At 49.7% G+C, this 23,488-nt stretch overlaps 7 protein-coding genes across 7 annotated transcripts; 3 read left to right on the forward strand and 4 right to left on the reverse strand.

Moving 5' to 3' along the window:
• Positions 1–692: 692 nt before the first annotated feature.
• Positions 693–5,307, reverse strand: N7503_010637 (sister chromatid cohesion factor PDS5; the record flags this gene model as incomplete). Its single annotated transcript, XM_057070183.1, has 2 exons — positions 693–4,895; positions 4,969–5,307. The coding sequence occupies 2 exons, from the start codon at positions 5,305–5,307 to the stop codon at positions 693–695; spliced, it is 4,542 nt and encodes a 1,513-aa protein (XP_056916794.1).
• Positions 5,308–6,639: 1,332 nt separating this feature from the next.
• N7503_010638 (MFS transporter) lies at positions 6,640–8,229 on the forward strand (the record flags this gene model as incomplete). The annotated part of the gene is made up of 1 exon (XM_057070184.1): positions 6,640–8,229. One exon carries the CDS (start codon positions 6,640–6,642, stop codon positions 8,227–8,229), a length of 1,590 nt encoding a protein of 529 aa, XP_056916795.1.
• A 792-nt stretch (positions 8,230–9,021) lies between these two features.
• Positions 9,022–11,853, reverse strand: cdc48 (AAA family ATPase CDC48; the record flags this gene model as incomplete). The annotated part of the gene is made up of 7 exons (XM_057070185.1): positions 9,022–9,605; positions 9,659–10,348; positions 10,418–11,219; positions 11,298–11,547; positions 11,612–11,667; positions 11,722–11,749; positions 11,804–11,853. The coding sequence occupies 7 exons, from the start codon at positions 11,851–11,853 to the stop codon at positions 9,022–9,024; spliced, it is 2,460 nt and encodes an 819-aa protein (XP_056916796.1).
• Positions 11,854–12,824: 971 nt separating this feature from the next.
• N7503_010640 (gamma-glutamylcyclotransferase family protein) lies at positions 12,825–13,451 on the forward strand (the record flags this gene model as incomplete). The annotated part of the gene is made up of 2 exons (XM_057070186.1): positions 12,825–13,388; positions 13,437–13,451. The coding sequence occupies 2 exons, from the start codon at positions 12,825–12,827 to the stop codon at positions 13,449–13,451; spliced, it is 579 nt and encodes a 192-aa protein (XP_056916797.1).
• A 2,455-nt stretch (positions 13,452–15,906) lies between these two features.
• On the reverse strand, positions 15,907–18,389 carry N7503_010641 (SWI/SNF chromatin-remodeling complex subunit SNF5; the record flags this gene model as incomplete). Its single annotated transcript, XM_057070187.1, has 2 exons — positions 15,907–16,332; positions 16,389–18,389. 2 exons carry the CDS (start codon positions 18,387–18,389, stop codon positions 15,907–15,909), a joined length of 2,427 nt encoding a protein of 808 aa, XP_056916798.1.
• Positions 18,390–19,747: 1,358 nt separating this feature from the next.
• N7503_010642 (endonuclease/exonuclease/phosphatase family protein) lies at positions 19,748–20,626 on the reverse strand (the record flags this gene model as incomplete). Its single annotated transcript, XM_057070188.1, has 1 exon — positions 19,748–20,626. One exon carries the CDS (start codon positions 20,624–20,626, stop codon positions 19,748–19,750), a length of 879 nt encoding a protein of 292 aa, XP_056916799.1.
• A 518-nt stretch (positions 20,627–21,144) lies between these two features.
• Positions 21,145–22,697, forward strand: N7503_010643 (curved DNA-binding protein (42 kDa protein); the record flags this gene model as incomplete). Its single annotated transcript, XM_057070189.1, has 5 exons — positions 21,145–21,172; positions 21,321–21,404; positions 21,462–21,566; positions 21,639–22,451; positions 22,510–22,697. The coding sequence occupies 5 exons, from the start codon at positions 21,145–21,147 to the stop codon at positions 22,695–22,697; spliced, it is 1,218 nt and encodes a 405-aa protein (XP_056916800.1).
• Between the last annotated feature and the right edge of the window lie 791 nt (positions 22,698–23,488).

Raw genomic sequence — 23,488 nt, forward strand, 5'->3', positions numbered from 1 at the left:
AATATAAGATACTTGTATCCATGGATATAGCTTCTTATTCATAGTTGCGCGCAGATAGAATGGTGTTTGTCAAGAGCTGAGATATTGACACGAAATCAACATTCGGACTTGCTCGCGAAGTGCATTAGCCGAGGTGACTAAATTCGAAGTGCTCGTTCCCGAGGTCCACTGGTTTACACAAAGCACTTCTGCCCAGGTGGATGGAGTCGGACTTTTTGTGTACGAGGCAAAAGATATAGCGGATATAGTGGACGTCTAATACACGCACCGGGCAGACTTAATCCTTATTGAAGGATAGTGCGTGCAATTTTGCCCGATTCTAAAGAGGATCTATAATGCCATCATATAGATATAATGACCTCGGGAGGCATGAACACTTAAACCGAGGGTAATTTCAATCAGGGTTGGCATGGACAGACTAAATACATCCGTGATGTTAATTACTGGATTGCACGGGAACTCGCTAAAACAGAATGAATTCGGCTGGTGGATGGAGACATCAAAGCAGATTGGGTATACATCTCGAATGGTCATCGGTTGTAAGAAACATAAAACCGCAGAGGTATGAGTTAAAAAGATAACAAATAATCATGACAGGCAATGCAAGTCAAGAAAATAAGAAAACGAATCATACAACAAGAATGAGTGAACGATAAGGGGTATTCTTATGTAACTTGCATTGAGGAACTTGTTCATCCCCGGCGGGACGATCGTCGTGTTGGCAGAGTGGCTGTAGCCGGTTTCTCTTTCTGTGCGCGAGGGCTTTTTGCCGTGGATGCTTTGGTTCCACGCTTCGAGACAACGGGGGAGGAGTTCTCCTTTTCGCTAGCCTGTGCAGGGTCTTCTTCCTTTTCTTGTTGTTCTTGTTCCTCTACTTCGGCTTCCTCCTCCTTCTCTTCTTCTTCTTCTTCTTCTTCCTCCTCCTTCTCTTCTTCCTCTTCCTCCTCGTCTGAGTCAGGGTGATCTTCACCCTCAGCCATATCTTCGTCATCACGCTCGTCTTCTGCCACATCATTGTTATCTTGCATTTCCTGATCATCTTCATCGCTATCATTGTCTGCATAGCTGATCTGGGGCTTGGTAGTTCCTCGACTGCTACGACGGCGAGCAGAAGCAGACACACTTTCGGCACCAACTTCAGTAGACCACTCATCATCGCCCTTGCGCTTGCGTTGAGGGGTCTTATTGGACACGCCCACTGATGAAGAAGACTTGCGAGATGGCCGTGTGGTCTTCTCTTTGCGTGCTTTCTTGGCCGAGGCGGCATCATTGGCATCAAGAGAATCAGGCTTTCTCTTCTTGACGGAGCCTTGCCCACCATGAGAGGTGCTCTTTGGCTTCATTGCCACCCGTACAACACGGTCGAGTACGTCATCCAGCTCGTCTGGGAGGAAGTTCTTGTCGGCAACATCTTGAGCTTCTTGGTGACTACCCATCGTTGCGAACAAGGAACTAGGAACACCCATTTTACCAGGGTAAGTTTGCAGGATGTTAGTGCCTCCGCTTCCACCACCGAATTTATGTTGTTGAGAGTAGATTTCGGCAAACTTTCTGATAGTTGCTTGAGCCAGATCAGACAAAGTGTGAAGACGAGTGGACATCTCGTCTGACTTGGTAATGCCATCACGGAATTGCTTGACACGCTGAGCAACATGGAAAATCAGAGACATGTTCTGCTCATTGGCAACAGCAGACAGGTAAAAGACGATGTATTGGCAGAAGTCGCTGAGATCAACGAGCTTTGTCGACTCATCTAGATCTTCAGATGGATAGTCGGGGTGGTAGGCGAGCAATGATAAAAGACGTGAAAATATCAATTCCATCACCATGGTTTGCTCATTTCGTTTTCCGATGTTCTGGGCTTGCTGGGCGAAATGGGCTGCGCGAGATCGCAACCAAGTGAGCGTGCTCTCCTTCAAGTTCCTGGTCGGCTCGAATGCAAGAAGACACGGGATAATGTACCAGCGATAACCAAGGTGTGACCTTTGAACCAACTTTTTCCTAAGATAGTTGATAAACTCAATTCGCACTGGTTCAAGTTCGTCTTGAGCCATCAAAGCAATCATGTTAAAATCTGCAGGAGCCAGCAAATGGTCACATAAAGTACTTGAAGCACACAGTTTAATCAGTGACTTGGCGGCAAGAAGACGCAGCCGTGACTTTTGATGTGCAGGAGTATCTTTCTCCTTAGAAAGTTCACCCTTCCCAGCCACAAGTTTGTTCAAGGTATCATAAACGGGCACGGCATGCGCACGGAAGTCGTCATCACTGTCCGAGCCATCCTTCGCACGAAGACGATTGACGATGACTTTGAGCGCCCACTCCTTGGCGTGAGTCTCCTCGTCAATTTCCTCCGACCATGTATACTGCGAGTTTTCTTCGGGTTTGCGATTGGTCAGAAGAATCTGGTTGATTGCAATTGAGATAATCACATCGCTTTCCTCGTCTGCTTCACGCGGGGCAAGCAAATTCAGCTGGGACAGAGTTGCAAGTCGAGTAAGGAAGTGATCAGAACCGTATTTCCACTTCTTCACACATTTTTGGATGAGATCTTTCGCGTACATTTCCTTCCGGTCGGCCGTGGTCATCAGAATTGACACGGCGTGCTTAGCAGAGCGTGGCGATGTACTGTACAAAGCGTAGCTGGTCAAGGCCTGGTAGAATTTGCGCTCCTTTGGAAGTTTGTCCGGAAGCTTCTTGGCAAATCCGGCACATGCCTTGAGAATCTCTTCGGAGCTAGATTCGCCAGCAGAGGAGGCTTTGGGAGCTTGTGCCTCCAGGTCTTTACACATCTCTTGAACCTGCGCCTCCAGAACCTCAGGATTTTGTGATGAGATCTGCTTCAGCATCTCCTGGGCGGCGTTGGCCAGACCATTCTCGTCAGTCCGAGAGAGACTCATAATCGCTGGGATGTGACTGCGGTTGAAGATTAAAGAACCACTGCGATACAAAAGAGGAGTTATAGTATCAAGCAAGGTCGCGTTGTTGGCACTCTGCGCACGCCGCTGAAGTTCCTTGATAGCCTTCGTCACAGTTCGATAGTCACTAACAGCAGCCATAGCAAAGCGAATGAGCTGGTAGCTGCGTCGATCATGAGTCTTGGCAAATTTCCACAGGTCTGCAGATGCGCGTGGAACATCGGGAAACGTCTTGGACAGTGAGTCAATGACTCTTGAAAGCTGAGCCTTCGCCTGCTCTCCATCTTTATCGACCACGCCACCATTGTACTTCTCACATGCCTCCAAATACATTGTCATAGCTGATCTCATCGACAGTTGACGGGCCAGCGTGACAAAGAAAACACGTCTCGCCTTCTCATCTAGCCCTCGGAGTAGGGTTAGAATACGACGGACACGAATCTTGTCAACATCAGTTTCCTGGTCAGCATCGGAGCTCTGACTATCCTTTTGTTTCTGTGATTGACTAGAACCTCCGCGGCTAAGCTTTGACTTGACCGGTGGGTAGCTCAGCGGAAGAAGTGTCTCAAACAGAACACGGTCAATCAACACATGGATTTCTTGATCATTAGTATAGAAAGCATCAAAAATCCTTGACGGCGCATCTTTCAGGAGAGATACAACAGGTTCTGTGTTCTGCTCGATGTCTCCAGCAGCAACAGCCCACATGCGTGCCAAGATTTTCATGGCATGCTCACGCACGTGCGGTTTGCGGTCCTTGACACGCTCAGCGAGAATTGCTAAGACTGAATCTGGTGACGAACAACCACCCTTCATGCCGAGTTTATGAATGACATGTGTGTAGCCAAACTGGCCGACAGTATCCACGGCAGCAAGACGGACCTTTTCGTCAGCATCGCGGAGCATGGAGGCAAGGCTCTGCACAAGTCCTTGTTCCTCGCTTTCACTCAAACCAGAGCCGCCAGCAGAGGTCAACAGAATCCGGCCCACAACAGTCGCCCACGCTGCGCGGACCTTAGGTGTCTTATCCAGACGCCGGCTCAAGAAAGCATCATAAGCCGATGAGTGCACCTGGGAGAATGGCTTCGGTGACACTGGTGTGAGAAGAACGTTAGGCTGGGGAATCGTCTGCGCATAATCTTCGAGTGTCACAGGCGGGTAAGCCGCAGGATCCATGGGTGGTGGTGGAGGGGGTCCTGCAACACCAATGCCTGCCGCAAGATCACCGATGGTCTGCGTAGCCAGTAACCGGAGGGCAACTGACTCTGCAGACAGTTCAGCTTCAACTTGTGGGATGACATTTTGCAAAACTTCCGGACAGGCTCGCCAAAGCTCTCGAATGAGAAGATGCGCTTTGCGCAAATCATTTACATCTTCTCCTTCCTCCTCTGAATCATCCAGGTTCGGCTTGCGAGTTCCGTTTTTTGACCCGTTGGCTTGACCGGTAGGCCCAGATGCATCAATGATGACGTTGTTAAAGTACTGGCTGATATGGCTCGTCATTCGCTCTGGGCAGGCCTGACAGATTGCCTTTGCCATGTTATAAGCCGGCGGGTAGTCTTTCAACAAAAGTGTATCTTGCTTAGCATCGAGGGGTGCATCGCTGCGTTTAGCCTTGCGAGGGTTTTCCAGGGCCCGAGGGTCTACCCGAAGGAATTGTGTCAACATGGTGTCCACTACCTCGGCGGCCAAGACGGGTGTTTCATCAATCACTGTTACAAGGAGTCGGGTCATGTCAAATTCCACGTTCTTGGCCACTTCCTCGCCAGTTGACGCCTTCGATGACCCGGAGACGATGTCGAAGCATGCCGTGAAGAGGGGAACGATGAGAGAGTCAGGGTGGTCCAGATCAGTCATCAGAACAATACTCTTGACCTCGGCAAGCGAGGTCAAGACGTATATGTGTTGCGCATTGTAGGCATTGGAAGGATCGGCTAAAGCGGGGATAATCGAACTGACGATACATGTAAAAACATCCTGCATCAATCTGCGTCAGCACATCCTAAATCCTCAATTGACCTCCGAAGGGTCTAATCTCTGGCAATCGCACCTTGAGCTGGTTTCTTGTAAAAGGCGCGTCCGGCGCGCACAGTCGTAAGACATCGACTAGACAGCACGTGGCCCAGGCTCGCACCCCCTTATCCTTGTGCGCGAGCAGGTGAGCGCCGGCGAGTTCCTGCGACACTTTCCGCAGAGATTCCTTATCAATTTCCTCCTGTTCGAGCTTGCGAAGTTCTTGGGCGAGGGTCTGGAGACGTTCAAGTAGATCGGCGATGGGAATAGCCGAGCGCCCCACGCGCCACGACAACGGCTGATTGAAGGAGAGGCTGCGAAGGCCAGAATCCTCCTCGGCCTCGTCGGCAGGAGCTTGACGAGTGCGCGACGGCATGATTGCGACAACCGAGCTCACATAGGAGATGGAGGGGAGGGAGAAAGTCTACGCGGTGCAGAATGGGTGGAGGTGGAAGTTGACCGCCCAGACGCGTCGCACGGGATCGCGTCTGCCCTACAAACTTTACAATGAGTCGACTTTGTCTTCGTTGCTATTTTCCGTTTTCAACTTTTATAGGAAAACACGAGTATGCAGGTTTATTTTCATAACTAAGTTGAGCATACAAAATGTGCAATTTGATCAGTGCATGGGGCACATCGAAGGTCGGGTAAACACTCGAGCGCCATGGGCGGTGTGGGCTGATCTATAGGGCAGGTACGCCTACCATATATCCTCAACCATAGATTGTGCCCTAGTAGGAATCCTGGTAGGCAACTTTGCAGTGTCTACACTACAAACTGCATGCATCCAAGCATTGAAAAAAAAAAAAATTAATAAATAAAAAAAAAGAACTTGCGGTGAACCTCGCAACAACCTTGGAAGCATCTGAAACCTCTTCCAGGGTTGATGCTGTCCAAAGTGTTCAACGATCCATGGGTACACAAAACCAGCTATTGTGACGATTAAAAATCCTCACGATCAATATGCGGGTCGGAAAGGACTATATACCAATGACATATACAAGGTGTAATGAAGGTCCCGAGGTTCCAAGGCCATCAAACTGAGAATATGGGACTAGTCCCCACTCGGCTTTCGGCCTTTCGGGAGCACGTTGAGCGCGAAGCCGCTCAAGTGCCGACTACGCAATTATTTCGTTGCAAACGCCAATCAACCAGCCACAAGCTGGTCAATGTGACTCATAGTAAATCATGCGGGGGAAGAGCCTGATTCTCATGGTATAAGTTGTCTACACGGAACACCGGCATGGGGCTTATAATATCAACATCTGATTTAATCTATGGATCTCGGCCTCGCGCAGGGCCCGGACTTTAGTCACTGCGGACTAACCACGGACATTAGGTCGAACAGTGGAGCCTCCACACTTCGTGAAATTGCTGTTAGCGAATAGCATGGGTCCATAAGGACTTGCTTGTATATTTGCTTGTGGATTTCGGGCTTTGGTCTTCTTATTAGCGTAGCTTCGGGCTCGGTCTAAAAGTACCACGAGATTCTCAGCATGACATTTATCAAGATAAAGCCAGAGCAATGCCCACATTGAAAACTATCTTCTAATCTCCACAGTTGAATTCATTCTCAAATCTTGGAAGTTCTTGCATTTAGCTTTATCTCAAGATTGGAAGTATCGACCCTATTCCTGCGACAGGAGTACGAATACATCTACTTTGGCAATTGCCCCTTTCGACATATTTTCTAAATCTTACATTTGAGATGAGTGCCAACCATATTGACTCATCTACAACTACGCCTCGCCTCAGCAAGGATCATCACGAGCCAACCATGGAGCCCGCCATGGCCACCGATGCCCTGGACAAAGAGGCGTTTAGAGCACCGCAAGAGGACACCGATGTTGAGAGTGCACATGGCCCACAATCCCCCGAGAAACCTGCAGATAAAGACCCCAATCTGGTTGAATGGGATGGCCCAGATGACCCAGAAAACCCTCAAAACTTTTCTAGAGGACGCAAATGGTTGATCACGGTGACCATGTCGTTGATGACCGTGTGGATCACATTTGCCAGTAGTGTCTTCTCGACTGCAACCACCGTCACAGCCGAAGAGTTCAATGTTTCTACTGAAGTCATGGTCCTAGGAACCAGTCTTACTGTCTTCGGTTTCGCCCTCGGTCCTCTCTGCTGGGCCCCGATGAGCGAACTATACGGCCGCCGCATTCCACTATTCTCCGGCTACGCTATCTTCGCCATTTTCCAAATCCCCGTCGCCGTGGCCACAAACCTACAACAGATCATGATTTTCCGTTTTCTCATTGGTGTCTTCGGCTGCTCTCCACTAGCCGTGGTCGGTGGTGCCATGGCCGACATCTGGGACCCCGTTGATCGAGCTGTCGCTATCGCCATGTTCAGCGGAGCTACCTTCTTGGGCCCAACTATGGGTCCCATAATTGGCGGTTTCATCACGGACTCATATCTGGGCTGGCGCTGGACTGCGTGGATCACACTTATCCCATCGGCATTCTTTGGCCTACTCGCCCTTTTCATCGTCCCGGAGACCTACGGTCCCAAGCTCCTCCAGGACCGGGCTGCCCGTCTTCGACGCGAAACCAAGAACTGGGCACTTCACTCCTTCCTTGATGAGCACAGGCCCACTTGGGGTGATATCGCGAACAAGTACCTTCTCCGTCCATTCCAGATGCTCGTTTTGGAGCCTATCCTCCTCTTCATCACTCTCTACCTTGCCCTCATCTACGGAATTCTCTACCTTTTCTTCGAGGCTTACCCTATCTCCTTTGGCGAAGTGCGGGGCTGGAAACAGGAAGGTGTCGCCGCACTCCCTTTCATCGGAATCATGATCGGTGTCTTCTTGGGTATTTCCCTGATCATCTACACCACCAAAACTCGCTTCGCTCGCAAACTGGCCAAGCATGGTCGTGTCGTTCCTGAAGAGCGCCTAGTACCAATGATGATTGCCTCAGTCCTCTTGCCAATCGGTCTCTTCTGGTTCGGTTGGACCTCCAAGAAAGAGATTTCGTGGGTGCCACAGGTCATCGCCGGTGTCCCAATTGGATTGGGTATCCTGGTTATTTTCATGCAGGGTCTCAACTACATCATTGATGTCTATATGATGTTCGCCAACTCGGCTATTGCTGCCAATACACTCGTACGGTCTACACTTGGTGGTGCTTTCCCGCTTTTTGCGGCTCAGATGTATGACAACCTTGGCGTAGACTGGGCGTCCAGTGTCTTGGGCTTTATCACCGTCGCTATGATTCCTATTCCGATTTTGTTCTTCTTCTATGGAGCCAAGATTCGAGCTATGAGTCGATTCAGCCCGAAGTTCTAAGTTCCAGTTTCATGTTGGTCGTCGAGTTTGTTTCTCAAAATTTGGGTGATTTGGATTTGGTCAAAGCATTGCTACTTTTTATCCCCGTCGGTTGCACACACGGAGTTTGAGCCGGTTTTTTTTCTTTTTGAACTGTTATGATACAAGATCACGACTTATAGATATATACATTGATACATTAATTAATTCTTGATAAGTTACCGCTGCATCATACCTACACATCCATACTTTTCTTGTTCAATCCCTCTCTTAGGCTCAAGGCCTACTTAATTACTAGACGGAGCCGTTGTGGATAGTGTAGTACCAGGAGTCAATCCACTCGAAGGACGACCCTCTGTTGTCATGATACTTTTCGTTATGATTCTGCCCAGGTGTCTTCTAAGCCTTCCTTTCATACTGTAGGGGTATCCGGCAGTCGGACATTTTCTAACGAATTTACTACCTATTGCCAACCTTGGAAGATTGCCAAATCTTGGTGCTGATGACAGTGATAGCAGAGGTCCTACAGTTCAACCTTACTACATAGGTCCTGGACCAGAAGAAAGTAATTCAACGTAGAAATTCTCTACTTAATTGGCGATTATGACACATTGTATAGGGCAGAGACAACCTTGAAGAACGAAAATAATCGAAGAGGGAAAAAACGACCACCACAGTTCTCAGCAAGTTCCCCCACTCTAAAAAGAACCATCTAACTAACGATGAATATTCAGTGCAGAAGAACCCCAGTCGAAACCGAATGGTCAAACGCAGATGTCGTCACCCCGAGCAAAAAAATAAAAGAGGAACCATTTAGTCGTAGAGGCTATCATCATTGCCGGCTTCGCCGAACGTGTCGTTGTTCTGGACCTCCCCGGCCTCAGGGAAGCGGAAGAAGCTGCTGCCTCCAGAGTTCTTAAGGCTCTGGGCAAAAGCCTCGTAGCGGCGAATCTCAACATCGCTGACGGAGCGACGAGCAGACTTCATGGCCTCCTCGAAGTGCGCCTTTGTGAGCTCAGACACGGTATCCTCCATGTTCTCATCATCGTCCATGGTGACATCCTCGCCAGCAGCCTCGCGGGCCTTAATGCGCTCGATATCAGCGGTGATGGCCTCCTTAATGGCGAGCTTGACGGCACGCTGGGTCACGAAGCCAAGATCGGCACCGGAGAAACCGTGGGTCTTGCTGGCAATAAAGTCCAGATCGACATCTCCGGCAACAGGGGTCTTACGAAGCTGGGCCTTGAGGATGCCAGCACGGGACTCCTGGTCGGGAAGAGGAACGTAGACAAGGGTGTCAAGACGACCGGGACGGACAAGGGCAGCATCCAGTTGCTCAGGACGGTTAGTGGCACCGATAACGAAGACATTCTTCTTGGAGGTCATGCCATCCATCTCTGATACAGGCGTTAGTGGAAGTTTAGTATGATGGTGTATTGAAGGAACTTACCAGTCAGAAGCTGGTTGACAACACGGTCAGAGGCACCACCGGCATCACCGACAGAACCACCACGGGACTTGGCAATGGAGTCCAACTCGTCAAGGAACACGACGCAAGGAGCGGCAGCACGGGCCTTGTCAAAGATGTCACGGATGTTGCTTTCCGACTCACCGAACCACATGCTCAGCAACTCAGGACCCTTGATGGAGATGAAGTTGGCAGCACACTCGTTGGCGACGGCCTTGGCCAACATGGTCTTACCAGTACCCGGAGGTCCATAGAAGAGAACACCCCTTGAAGGGCTGAGACCGAATTTAGTGAACATCTCGGGGTGGTCCACAGGGTACTGCACGCTCTCGATAAGTTCGCGCTTGACCTCCTCCAGACCACCAATGTCGTCCCAACGAACGTTGGGAACCTCGACCACGGCAACCTCGCGGAGGGCGGACGGGTTGGAGACACCGAGAGAGTAGCGGAAGTTATCCATGGTGACACCGAGGGAGTCAAGAACCTCGGCATCAATAGTGTCTTCGTCAAGATCAATGAGATCCATCTTCTCACGAATCTGCTGCATGGCAGCCTCGGAACAGAGGGAGGCTAAATCGGAACCGACGTAACCGTGGGTCTCAGCGGCGAGGGACTCAAGGTCAACATCATCACCGAGCTTCATGTTCTTGGTGTGAATCTGCAGGATCTCGACTAAGATGAACCAGTGTGGTCAGTATATTAATTTCTTGGAATTCATGGGGAGATGAAGGAGGCACGTACGACGACCAGTTGGGTCAGGAATACCGATATCAACCTCACGATCGAAACGACCGAAACGACGGAGAGCAGGATCAATGGAGTTAGGGCGGTTAGTGGCAGCCATCACCACAACGTTAGAACGAGACTTCATGCCGTCCATGAGGGTCAAAAGCTGAGAGACAACGCGACGTTCAACCTCGCCGTTGGTCTTCTCACGCTTGGGGGCAATAGAGTCGATCTCATCAATGAAGATGATAGCAGGCGAGTTCTTCTCAGCCTCCTCAAAGGCCTTGCGCAGGTTGGACTCAGACTCGCCAGCCATTTTGGACATGATCTCAGGTCCGTTTATTAAGAAGAAGAATGCTCCGGTCTCGTTCGCAACCGCACGGGCCATAAGAGTCTTACCGGTACCAGGAGGTCCATACATGAGGATACCACGAGGCGCCTTGACACCCAGAGTCTGGAAAAGCTGAGGGTGGCGAAGAGGCAGCTCAACGAGCTCACGAATTTGTGCCATCTGTTTGCGACAGCCACCAATGTCGTCATAACCGACCTCACTGAGGTTACCCTCCTCATCCTCTCGTTGGATGGGCTCACCCTCGCAGTGGATAATTGTGTCCTGTGCAACGATGCCGTACTCTGGGGGGTCCACCTCAACGACCTTAAACTCGACTTGGCGCATACCTCCACGCACGGTGAAGAGGTCTCCTTGGCGCACCGGTCGGTAGGCCTCACGGAAGTAGGGGGCGAGGAAGACATCGAAAATGGATCCGGTCAGACCCTCAATGGTATCGGCGATGGGAAGGACGGCAATGCGCTTAGCCTAATGTGACGTCCAGATTAGCCACCCAAACAAAAGATAAAGATGCAGATCAAAAGACAAATTCCACTTTACACTCACATATTTGATATCAGGGCAAGGGTGAACGGTAATAACGTCGCCGTGCTTGACACGGAGGTTGTGTCGGACAACGCGGTTGATGCGGGCGCTACCATCATCGAGGTCGTCATCGGCCAGGACAATCAGCACAGTATCCTTGCGCTTCTTACCCTTGACCAGGACTGTGTCACCACGGAAGAGCTGGAGAGTCTCCATGGTGTTGTTGGATAGGGCAATAACGGAGTTGTCATCGTTGACGGCATCGGTAACGCTATTGATGAGCTGTCAGCTTCGTCCCCGCAGATCGGGCCCATGGCTCCAATCGAATCTCTTACATCAAAGAGTTGGGCTTCTTTTTCTTCTTGAGAATAGCAGTCGCGGTGTCGAGCTCCTATTTATCCTGTCAGTCTCCTGGTTACTCCGGGTTTGAGTGTGTTGGTCTCACTTCTTTCTTCTCGGCGCCCGAGGGATCCCTGGTACGGTGTTAGTCACAACGCGGCGGAAAAAGGCATACATATGCAACATACTGAAGGTTGACCCTCTTCTTGTCGTGAGTGTGATCCGGCTCTGCAGACATTTTGAAGGACCTGAGATGTGTGGCGGGTTGATGGGAAGAGGAAGCTTGGAGAAGCGGGAAAGATCAAGTGTTCACAACCAAGCTGGGCAGCAGCTTGCGAAACTGAACAAGAATAATAGACAATCGAAAAACGATGGGAAGATGGAAAAGTGCAAAGTGAACACCTGGATATCAACAAGACGACCGGGGTGAGAAGGTGAGGGATGGAGGTTGGCTCAGAGCTCCCAGGTACTCATCGAGTGACGATATGTGATGAGGTAAGCGGTGGACCATTATGTCAGCAAATCGGGGTCCGCCACCAGCGAATGTGATGGAACTTGGTCGATCTTGTAGGCCTGAATGCCTGATATACTGTTTACATAGATCAATAATCGATAGTGGCCACTAGTAGACGTAGGTATCACTATGATTTGCCTTTCTCTACGGAGTGCTCAGTACTTGGGTGATCCCTTTCATGGTGAACAAGGCAACCACATCCACGGGCGCAGAACTATACCTATTCCCGGCCCCCTTCCCCCATGAATCCACGGTTAAACCATCCAAGGATAACCCAAAAAGATGTCGGGTCTTCAACCTCAGTATGATAGGCCTAAATAATCTAAACGCAAGTTGCGTGACTTTCCAACTGCTTTAATGAGGCTCTTAGGGTTAATTCGCCCAGGTGCAGCCTCTTTGACACAGCCTAGATCCTCCGCGCTTTTGTACACCAGGCATCCGTCAGAACGAGGACGGTTGATTAATTCGCGTGTCATGTCACTTTGATTGATATAGACAGCGAATAGACTTCATCTTTAATCTGTTCTTGGTCTGGCTTCAACCTACCTAGCAACCCTCCGACCCTCTGTAAACCCCTACGCATCATTTCAACTCACCACTGCCATATCTTTTCACAATTTTTTGCTTTAACAGCTTCGCTTCCACCGAAAGGGATATACAGCTTTCTCCTCCATGTCTGGCCACCTTTCTTGAAAATGGAAATGGAGCCCTGGTACCCGACCGACTTTAAGCTAGCACTGAGCAACACAATCTCCAAAGACGATGTCACCATCTTCCACCAGCAACCAGGTAGCTCCCCGCGCTTTGTATACGGAGTCTTGATGCTTCCAACGGTTCTGAAATACTATATCAGCATCGACCAATGCTACGAGATCCACACATCCATGACCCAGGCCACATTGCCCGGCTATCAATTATATCAATTCGCCGAATCAAGTTCGCCAGTTCTCGCCCCTTCGACGAATCCAAAAGATATTGTGGAGGGGATGCTTATTTTCAATCTCGATGAGCAACAACGTAATGCCCTCTACGAATTCGAAGCAGGGTTAATGTGCCTGACCAATGTCCAGGTTGAAATTTGCCAGAAAGATACGGATCAAATGCACCACCTCCGCACTGTGGATGCTGGGGCATTCACTTGGACCAAATCCACGCAGGGAATGACCAGAATTCCTGGCTCGTCATGGAGTGTGAGAGACTTTTTGCAAAGCCCATTCTATCAGCACATGTCTCAATCACAAGGTCGATCCAGTCTTGGGGTATGTAAATGGGAAAGTCATGGAGAACCGGACTTTTTGGGTCATTAGAGCCGCGATTATTAGGCTTCATTGTACATCGTGGAGAAAGATCGGTAGCATCACGAAAATCGAAAATTTGACTCTACCAATTGATTAGATTTGACTGGCATTTTCTTGTTGATGGCCGTTTATAGAATTTCACTCCTTATAACATCATGAAACCCCTAAAATTGACTGATTGAAGAAGCAACATTGTGATGTCCGTCTTGTTTGGCGATACTCAAAGTTATTCGTTACATAGCATTGGAAATCTTCAGATCTACCCTACCAATTTCTATGAGTAGCCGAGCGATGTCTGCATCTTCGTTCTGAGCAGCGTAGAAAACAGCCGACTGTCCCTTCACGTCTTGAAGATTGATACTAAGATCCTCCCGGCCAGAATCGTCTTCAAAATCTCCTTGTTCCTATTCGCCACAGCCAATATAAACCGCGTTCGATTGCATCTGTCTTGATCCGTGGACAACGCAGAAGTACATCCACAAGTGTGATGTCCCTGTATTCTACATCGCCACGGCCCAGATGAGAGCAGGCTGTTTAGCGCGAATCGCACGTCTCACACTTTTTATCTCTGGTGACATCAATTGTAATGAGTATTCGTGCTCGGAGACGATCGAGAATGACGGGGTTCCGTGTCTCAGCTTTCACTAGGAGCTCTGCAACATGCAGAAACGTATCGAGACTCTGTAGATCTTGCCGGGTTTGATACAGTCACATAGCAGTATGAGAAGTAGGGGAAGGTATTCTGACGAGTTCATAGCCTGACGATCGAGTTTTCAAATAAGACCATCTGTCTCCCCAGGCTGCATCATGAATGACGATTCCGTAGTCCCTGCAATACCTCGTCAAATTCCAAGTACATGCTCCGTGATGAAAGGATCAAAAGAGCGCATGACATTTTCGAACACGATTGTCTGGCCATCTGCCCACCCATTAACTGCTATCTGGTATTTGGGCATTTGTTCAAGATATGCCAGGCCCATATCAAAGGAATAAGGGCATGAGCGCTGAATAATCAGGCCTAATCAACATCGGGACGGCGCATAATAAGCCGCTGAGCTTTTTAAATTAAGTACCACAAAAGTGATTGAACACCCTCGTTAACCGCATTGAAAATAGCGCAGTATTCAAGATTCGGAGAGTAATAGTATTGAGTAAATACCCAGGTACCTACTTGCTCACGTTACTCTGTAGACTACGCTGGAATTTGAAGGTGATTGAAGAGTGATATCCACTGAGCTACCTTTTCGTACTTACATCATAGCTCTAATTAAGTGTTATCTCATATATTGACCGGATTGAGCGAGGTGATGCGATATCCTTCAATACTTCAGATGATATTTTTATTACAATTACTGCGCTACTTTTAAATGCGGTTAGTGAGGGTGTTCAACTAATTCTGTGGTGTTCAACTATCGCGCTCCTAAGCCGAAGAACATGGATGTTGCCATTCTCAAAGCTATATTCGGCCTTGATCTTGCCATCAACGTCAACTTTGAGGTCTGGTCAGCCACGAAAGAACGCGAGTGAGATGTTGATGAAGTCAATCCTTTCGGCTCCTTTGGCGGCAAGGTGTGGTGGGCATCGAAGGTAGAGATGATCTAATATCGTGAATGTCGGATTATCGAGAAGAGGGTTCCGGGAGAAGATAAACTACTTCTATTACTTGAAGCCATCTGGTCCATTTCAATTAGAGAACCTCATGTAATTCGAGTACCCTTTCACCACTCCACTGCTGTGGTATCTGAATTTCGTGATTGCATTAGAATGTCCGCGATTTGGTGAAACTCATGAAGATAGTAGTCTCTAGAGAAACAATGACGTGGTCGGTCTGGTAGAGCGGTATAGGTAGATCCACAATATCTTCTTGGCCGTGCTCGACGGCGTCTTTAAGTATGTCGTCCTGATATGGGTCAAGATCAGCGCCTTGGTATCAAAATAGGAATGCTCGTTGGTTATGGAGTGCGTAATGAACTACTCTGTAGGTAGTGAACTGGACAAGTCTGGATGTGATACGCAAGATCCACCTCAACCCCACTAGGTATACATACATATTAGCCCAGGTGCCCTATGGATTTGGCTTGGCAAATCTTGGCGGACCTTATTGCTTATTGTATGCAACATGACATCAGGAGAGGAAATCGGTCTTATTTACTAAGCCCTACTATCGAATTCATATTATTACATCCATGGGTCCAGGGGAAAAGTAGAAATATACCACGTTGAAGGCATTGTGCGCCTCACAATGGATAATAAGCACTAGTTAATTCGTTCTGCCGCTGCAGACTCAAACAGAAAAAGATTCCTATACAACAAACACCCTCGCGAAAGAGACAGAAATGGTCGGTGTTCTAGGGAAGGTAGGGAGCGCGAATGGTGTCATACATAAAAAAGAGTACAGGCGTTTGAAAGAAGAGTGTTCCAGTCAGAAGATTTCACACAGGCACCGCAGTCATGACTTCGTCAATGAGGTTTTTTTGACTCAATGCCGAGGGCCAAGGGCAGGAGAAGGGGCACCAAGATTCGCAGGGCTAGCACTAGCTGATGTACGAGCACCAGGGGCCGGGCTCGCACTACCCAAATTAGGGTTAACAGGAGCATTGGCAGCCTTCGAGATACGCTCCTCCACACGTTCCTTGTGCTGCCGGTTGCGAAGGTGGACCTCAAAGTTGTCCACAGTCATGCCGGGACCAGGCGTGTACAGCTTGCCGGGGCAGTCGTGGCACCGAATTCGCGGTAGGTATTGGTATTTGATTTTTTGACCTGGTTGGAGGTTGTTGGTATTGGTCACAGGGGCCAGAGTTTCAAGATCCACGGCAGAGTAACGCATCACTCCTTCAAAAGAGTCGTTGGGATGGGCCTGTTTTAACCCTTGAAGTCCGGCCACAAGCCAACTAGGCGGTGGGGGCTGAATGCGCACACGGTCAGCCAAAGACCAAAAATCGAAGGTCAATATCTACTCACAGCGGGAACACCGGGCTGAGGAGGGTTCGGTGCGTCGACGGCTCCTGTTTGCTGCGGCCGAGGTGGGTTGTGTCCAGGGAGTCGCGCTTGCTTATCTGAAGGGGGTGCCATTTGCGTGGCATTGGGCGCAGCCCTGTTAAAGGACGCTTGGGACGCGGAGACTATTCGCTGTCCATTCCTCAAAGCCACCAGCTTGTCTCTTGACAGTTTGAGTCTCACGACCAACTTGTCTGGTTCTTCGTCGCTTTCTTCTCGGTATTGTTGCCGTCGAGCTGACGCTCGCGGCTCGTAAAGTACAGGCTCCGGGGTTTCGGAGTGTCCCAAACCAGCACGCAAAGCTGCGTGAGCTTCCCTAGCGGCCCCCCTCATGCCTCTCGTGCGGGCAGTGCCTTGGGCAAGGTTTGGCCCAACGGCTGGAGAGCCCTCGTCCGAGTCATCACTTTCAAATTCATCAGAATCGTCATCTCTTTGTCCTGTGATACCACGACGGCGACCAGATCCCGAACGCTTGATAACGTTGCTTTCTTCCATTGATGCAGCTGAGTTGGGAATGACAGAAGACACAATCAATGTGCGAATCGTACGCTGACGGTCCTTTAGGTCCGGTAGAGCAGGGCCACCACGCCGATTTATGGATCGTTTCTGGCGACGTTGTTCCCGAGATATCGAGATCTCTGTTCGCTCAAGATCTGTCTCATTCAATTCGTAGAGGTAAGGCGTGTGTTCCTTGGCCGATTGGTAAGGTCGGAAGGCGGAGGACACGGGTGTTGGTAGGAAGGAAGCGCTAAGATCGGGATCCTCGATGGGGCGACCGTCGAATGGATGTGCAACAATGTAAAGGGACTTAGTAAAGAGTTGGGATTGTTCACGAATGGAATGGGCGATGGCTGTGGTAAACTCGCCAGAGAGAGAAAGATCGTCTGTCATGCGCATGGCAAACTGCTCAGGGGAATTTTGTGCATCGTTGATATCCCACTCGAATTGATCAATGAGGGTATGCTGTCCAATAGTGATGTTCAGCTTGACCAGGATACGCATCTCATCGTTTCGGTATGCCGTGTAAGGGAGATGCGGGTCAAGAGCCTCCTCGTGCATGTAGACTTGCGGGTAGTAGTCCATCAACTGCTCTTGAATGCTTTGCGAGATTTGGCGCATGAGAGGCGCGGAAGTTTCCATAGGTAGACCCAGATCCTCCACCAGCTTTTCGGCAAACAGGTCTGGGGATATAACACGGTCATGTAAATTCCAAGTAAAAGTATCGCGAATCTTAACTTTCTCCCAGTCAATGTCTAGACGAATGGGCACCAGGTCGTCCATCTGCTCGCTCTGCACTTTCATATCTCGACGTGAGATCCGAAGCTCGCGAGTCTTGCGATTCCCAGGCCTACGTCGGTTGGCTGGGTACAAAAGCTGAGGTGGATGGTTTCGCAGGTCCGTGCGTGTATTCCCAAACCCTTCGTATCCTGCGCCAAACAATGCAGCTGGGTTTGTTTGATTGTCACGTCGAAGCTGTAAGTAAAAATCACGCTCCGCTCGTTTCTCTCGCTGCAATTCCTGGCTTGGGTTTTGCCAAGCAGTTGCAGCCGAGTAATCAAACTCGCGATTGACGAGATTCTCTATCATAATTTGTTCGACGGGCGTCTCGCGTGTCCGGACGGTCATTGTCCCTGAGATATCACTGGGCTGAATGACAGACCCGTCACGAGATCGTTTTCGACTTTGCGCGGAACCATTTGTGCCATTCGATTGGGGCGTACCATTGGGATCACTGTTGGAATCCGGAACACCAGATGCCGCTAGCATAGCCTTGGCATTCTGTTTTCCATCTTCAAATGTATTGCTCTCCTGACCATTGGCAGATGGCTGTGTTCCCGGGTTGGTGGGATCTTCTCCTCCAAGTCTCGTGTCAGACGCGCCGGAGCCATTCTGCATGCCAGATTGGGAGTCGGCGGTAGAAAACTCTGGTGGAACAGAGCCACTGGCCAATTCCGGGGACGGCATGGCGATTTGTTGGGTAGGAATAGGATACGGGCGTTGGGTGTCACTCAGTCGGTAATCTATGGGGAGTGGCACTCAACGCGACAAGGATAATTGAGAGCTAATTAAAACAGCATCATCGAATAATGTCCTAGAGGTAAAATCCACCTAGATTAGTTATCATCCTCATGTGTGGAGCAATGGGCTATCCTCATCGCGACTGCGCGGTCACCCTCGGCCTGTTCTGGCGCCGATCGATGGACGTGTCGCGACGGACGCATGTCCTGGGCGACACGCTGCCACTGACTTGAGCAGCGCGAGGAGAAAGATGAAATGGCATGGAATTGGTGAAGCCGAAAAACAGCGAAGCCCATAGGAACAGAACAACATACCAGAGCCAAAGGGGGTTGGGTGCCGATGATGGTCTCACTCTTGTCACGAGCGCTCGCACAGGCGAAGTCAGGCAGAGAGCGATCGGTATCGGAGTATAGGTCACTTTGCTCAGGGAGCTTCGCGCGGGAAGATAATCGGTACCTCCCGATTGTATCTTCTGATGCTGGAGAGGCTGTGGTGGCGGTCGCTTAAGGCGCGGGTGGGTGGGAGAAGTTCAGTTCAAAGGGGAGGATTACGAGATGTCCGCTCCCGGGCAAAAAGCAAGGACTATGCTCGACGCGCCCTTCCACGCCCACACAGAGTGCTCTATACGAGTTCAGGAGGGTATATACGGGAAAAGAGTAGATTCTACGTTCAGGGACAGTATACTTTGCCCGTTTATGGCTGGAGACGGCGCTGCGCCAGGACCAATTTGACGGCATGTGGGGGTCATGTGACCTGGACCCCAACTGAGGTCTGTATGCCTGCAGAGTTAGGCATCAACTATTGGGTCAACTCTCATACTTCCGAGGTTCAGAAGCTTATGTGTACAGTCTCATCGACGTGAAAACCAAATGAGTGTACAGGCAAACGGGGTATTTCACAACCTTTACTTGCAGGAACAAGTCTCTACTTTGATAAGATTTACGCTATTGCCTGAATTATCGTGCATGATCCACGGACGTAACATGGCGCCAGGGCGGACAACGGTAAATTGATCCTTATTGTCTTATTTGAACTCTGCATTGCTGCTTCGTCTTTGTAGTTTGAAGTGGGCATGCTCCGATTATGCAATTTGGGCTTTGCCGGTGGGTGCTCCATATTGTATCCAAGGAAAGCTCAGCAGCCTGGAGCTTTCTCAATTGATCCTTGTGGATGCGACATAAGTCTTACTTGAATTCGAAATTAATATTTTCGAGGAGAATGTTTTTGGAAGATCCTACGCATTTTGTGTTAGTCCCGGAAAGCACAACATCATGTCCAACTACCAGAAACGCTACATATACATACTATCCAACCAAGGTGAGATCGGCGACCACCGCGCAATGATCTGAATTATAGACCTCATCATCGAACCGGTTTGGTATCACCGAGTACCCATCAACTCTCCAGGCCTGGTTCCCGTCGGGCGCCAGCAGAATGAAGTCAATCCGCTTTGGTGGCTCCTTGCCATATCCAAACCCAGTGAAGGTGTTGTGATTCCCATATTGATGCATGTCGGAGATCAGCTTATAGGTATCACTCAAGCCACCCTTGTCTGTCAACTCCACGTATGCTTCCTGCTTTTCCTTGCTATTCAAGTCTCCGGATAAGAATGTCCCTGAGATCAGACCCCCGAATTGACCCTGCTGGTAATCACGAATCTTAGATAGGATGATGCGTGCAGCCTCGAGTCTAGAGCGTGATCCTTGATCGTCGAGGTGTGTGTTCAGGGCTAGGACTGTATTGCCTGTCTTGTGATGAGTGAAGAGGCCAATGGTGACAATCCGGACAGAGGCTGCGTCCCAGCTTTTCGAGGGCTTGAAGGGAGTCTCGGAGAGCCATACCGTCTCCCAGGATTGCAAGCCCCATACCGATGGCTGATAAAATATTGGCGAGTATTCGCCCGCTTGGTGGCCATCATCCCGACCGACACCAATGTATGCCCACTCTTGGGTCAAAGACACATTGGATGGGTTCAAGCCAGCACGAATGTCCTCAAGTTGGTTATGAAGAACTTCTTGCAGGCATATGAATGTTTCATTACAATGACGGGAATGGAATTTTAACTCGTTCAAAAGATTTTGTCTTCGTTCGGCCCAAGGCCGTTCCCCCTTGAATGGAGAGTTGGTTGCATAGCGGATGTTATGGGTCATGACCCGGACGGGAAGCGTAGGAGTGGATCTCATGTTGCTAATATTCGAATGCTAAAAGGCAAAAAATGATTAAAATTTGCAAAGAGGCTTTAATATCTTGGAAAGGAAGGCAGAAGCTCGGAAAAGAAAGGGGAGTTCATTTGTGTTTACATCTGCGGAGAAGCTCGGGGTATGGTTCTGGGCCCGTGGCTGGCCCCTTGTGACCTCCTCAAAGGATGTAAGTACCTAATGGAAACTGCACGCAGACTGCGCAGATACTGTTAACATGATTTCAACCACAAAGCTGCAAAAGCGGGGAAAGCAAAGCACCAATAGACCGTCATCATGACCCATGACGTCTTTGCGGCCGTAACCCTACGGCAGGCCTGACATATCAGGCTGCAACAGTGAATAACCCCACTACCGCTAAACGCTAAACGCTTCATTCGCTGCACACGACTTGTTCTCGATCCATTCCTCTCAGGCTTCCAGTGGATTTCAGATCTACCGTCAATACCCACCTGTTATTTTTTTGATTCTCTATATTACCGGCCAGGCCAACCTACTTCACAATGGTCGAGACTCAAACCCCCGAGGTTGGTAAGTAAACGACTGGTGCTTCCGAGAAAGCTCTGACGTTTGTGGGCATCGCTGTCCGACAAGCCGCAGAGCTTTGGCGGGGCTCTAGGATAACATCAACAAACTTTCAGGAAATTTCCAGAGCTAATTGGTTTAATTTCTCTTTCAGACTACACCCTCAACAACCCCGACACCTTGACCAAGTACAAGACCGCTGCCGGCATTTCACACAAAGTGCTCGAGGCCGTCACTGGTACGTTGTACTTCGCCATTAACTCACATTGCTATGTGACCTAACATCTTCCAATAGCTCTGTGTGTTGAGGGCGAGAAGATCGTCGAGATTTGCCAGAAGGGTGACCAGCTCCTCGATGAGGAAATCGCCAAGGTCTACAAGGGCAAGAAGATCGCCAAGGGTGGGTTCTAAATTTTTCTGATTTTTTCTTGATATGAATTTTCGAACGGTGAAATCTAACTGAGGAAAAAAGGTATCTCTCACCCCACTACCGTCTCTCCCAGCTCCTATGTCACTCCCTACACTCCCCTTGTGTCCGATGCCGCCGAGGCCGAGATCGCTCTGAAGGCCGGCGAGATCGTCAAGATCCAGCTCGGTGCCCAGATTGATGGATTCGGAACTATTGTCTGTGACATGCACGTCGTCGCCAAGAAGGACGCCGCCAAGGAGGTCATCACCGGCCGTGAGGCTGACCTTATTGTCGCTACTCACTACGCCAACGAGCTCCTGCTCCGCTTGATGGTTCCCGCCGGTCTGTTGGCCCAGGGTACTGACGAGGAGAAGGCTAAGGCCGCCGCCAAGAAGCCCCCTACCCAGTCTTACATGTCTGATCTCCTGGAGAAGATTGCCAAGGCTTACGACTGCAAGGTTGTTGAGAACACTACCAGCTGGATGTTCGACCGCAACGAGATTGAGGGTAACAAGAAGATCATCCTGGTCCCCGGCGAAGGTGTCCGTGGCGAGGGTGTCCCCGATGTTGGTGAGGTTTGGGGTGTTGAGGTCGGCCTCAGCTTGGGATCCGGTAAGGTCAAGAACCTCGACCACCGCACCACCCTGCACCGCCGTACCACCACCACCTACGGTCTGAAGCGTCCCAGCTCCCGCCAAACCCTCTCTGAGGTTGTCAAGAAGTTCGGTACCTTCCCCTTCAGCTTGCGCCAGCTTGACGACGAGAAGTCCGCGAAGGTCGGTGTTGTTGAGTGTGTTCGTGGCGGTGTCCTGCGCCAATACGAGCCCGCTGGTGAGACTGACGGCTCCCCCGTCTCTCGCCTGCTCTCTACCATTGGTAAGTTTCTAATTACCTAGTCCTACAAAACGAATAAAGTTTACTAATAATATTGTAGCCATCACCAAGAACGGTCTCACCAAGCTTGCCGCCCCTGCTCCCATTGACCTGGAGCTGTACAAGTCTGACAAGAAGATCGAGGATGAGGAGATCCTTAAGATCCTCGAGCAGCCCCTGGCCCGCTCTACCGGCAACAAGAAGAGCAAGAGCAAGAAGAAGAAGACCACCACCGCCGGTGAAGAGTAAATGGATTGATTATAGCTCTTTGCCTTGATCTCCATTTGCATTATTTCCGATCTAAATTTGGAATAAGACTTGATATTGGTATCTAGTCTTCAAGTCATACAAAAAAAAGATATCCAATAACAAATTTCAATCGGACCATACGATCTCGGGAGTCTTCTACGATAAAACCCCCCAGAAAATAGCTGATGACTGATGTCTGTGTGGGTGAGAAACGGGCAACAATGCCATTCATGGGTGTTGTGCCCACCCTTACCATGATAGTTGTAGACTTTCTGTCTGATATCCGCGCCATGTAATTAGCAACAGAGTCATGAAGTCGAAAAACGTTGCCATTCCATCTCCGGGGCCTTGGATCTTCCTTGATTGAATTCCTTAGACGCAACATACGTGTGGAACTGCTGCGCGCGTAACTATGTACATATGGGCCATGAGGAATGGTACCGCCGTGTGTTTACATCAGAGCATCTAAAGCCATTCCATGCTAAAACATCAAGCTGCCCATCAACTCCAACGCGATTTGGTCATAAAACCTCGACTTGCTCCACTACTCTGGTATTTGTCTAGGTAGAGAAGGTTTAGCCTCTCCATGAGCACGACAAATCTGCTTGTTCATGGATAAAGATGCACTAGGTATATTCTCTATATCTGTATCAACTCCTAGTGCCCGAATGGTATATTGCGAAGATCGCCACATATAAAAAGTGCTACGTGAAGGTTGCCAGGTAAAGGCAAAGGCAATGGACCTAGCTAACAACATCATATCAAGTGTCAGCTACGTACAACTTGGCTAA

This window comes from Penicillium pulvis (genome assembly GCF_028828015.1).
Source record: "Penicillium pulvis strain IBT 33274 chromosome Unknown scaffold_8_segment0_segment0, whole genome shotgun sequence".
NCBI classification, from domain to species: Eukaryota; Fungi; Ascomycota; class Eurotiomycetes; order Eurotiales; family Aspergillaceae; genus Penicillium; species Penicillium pulvis.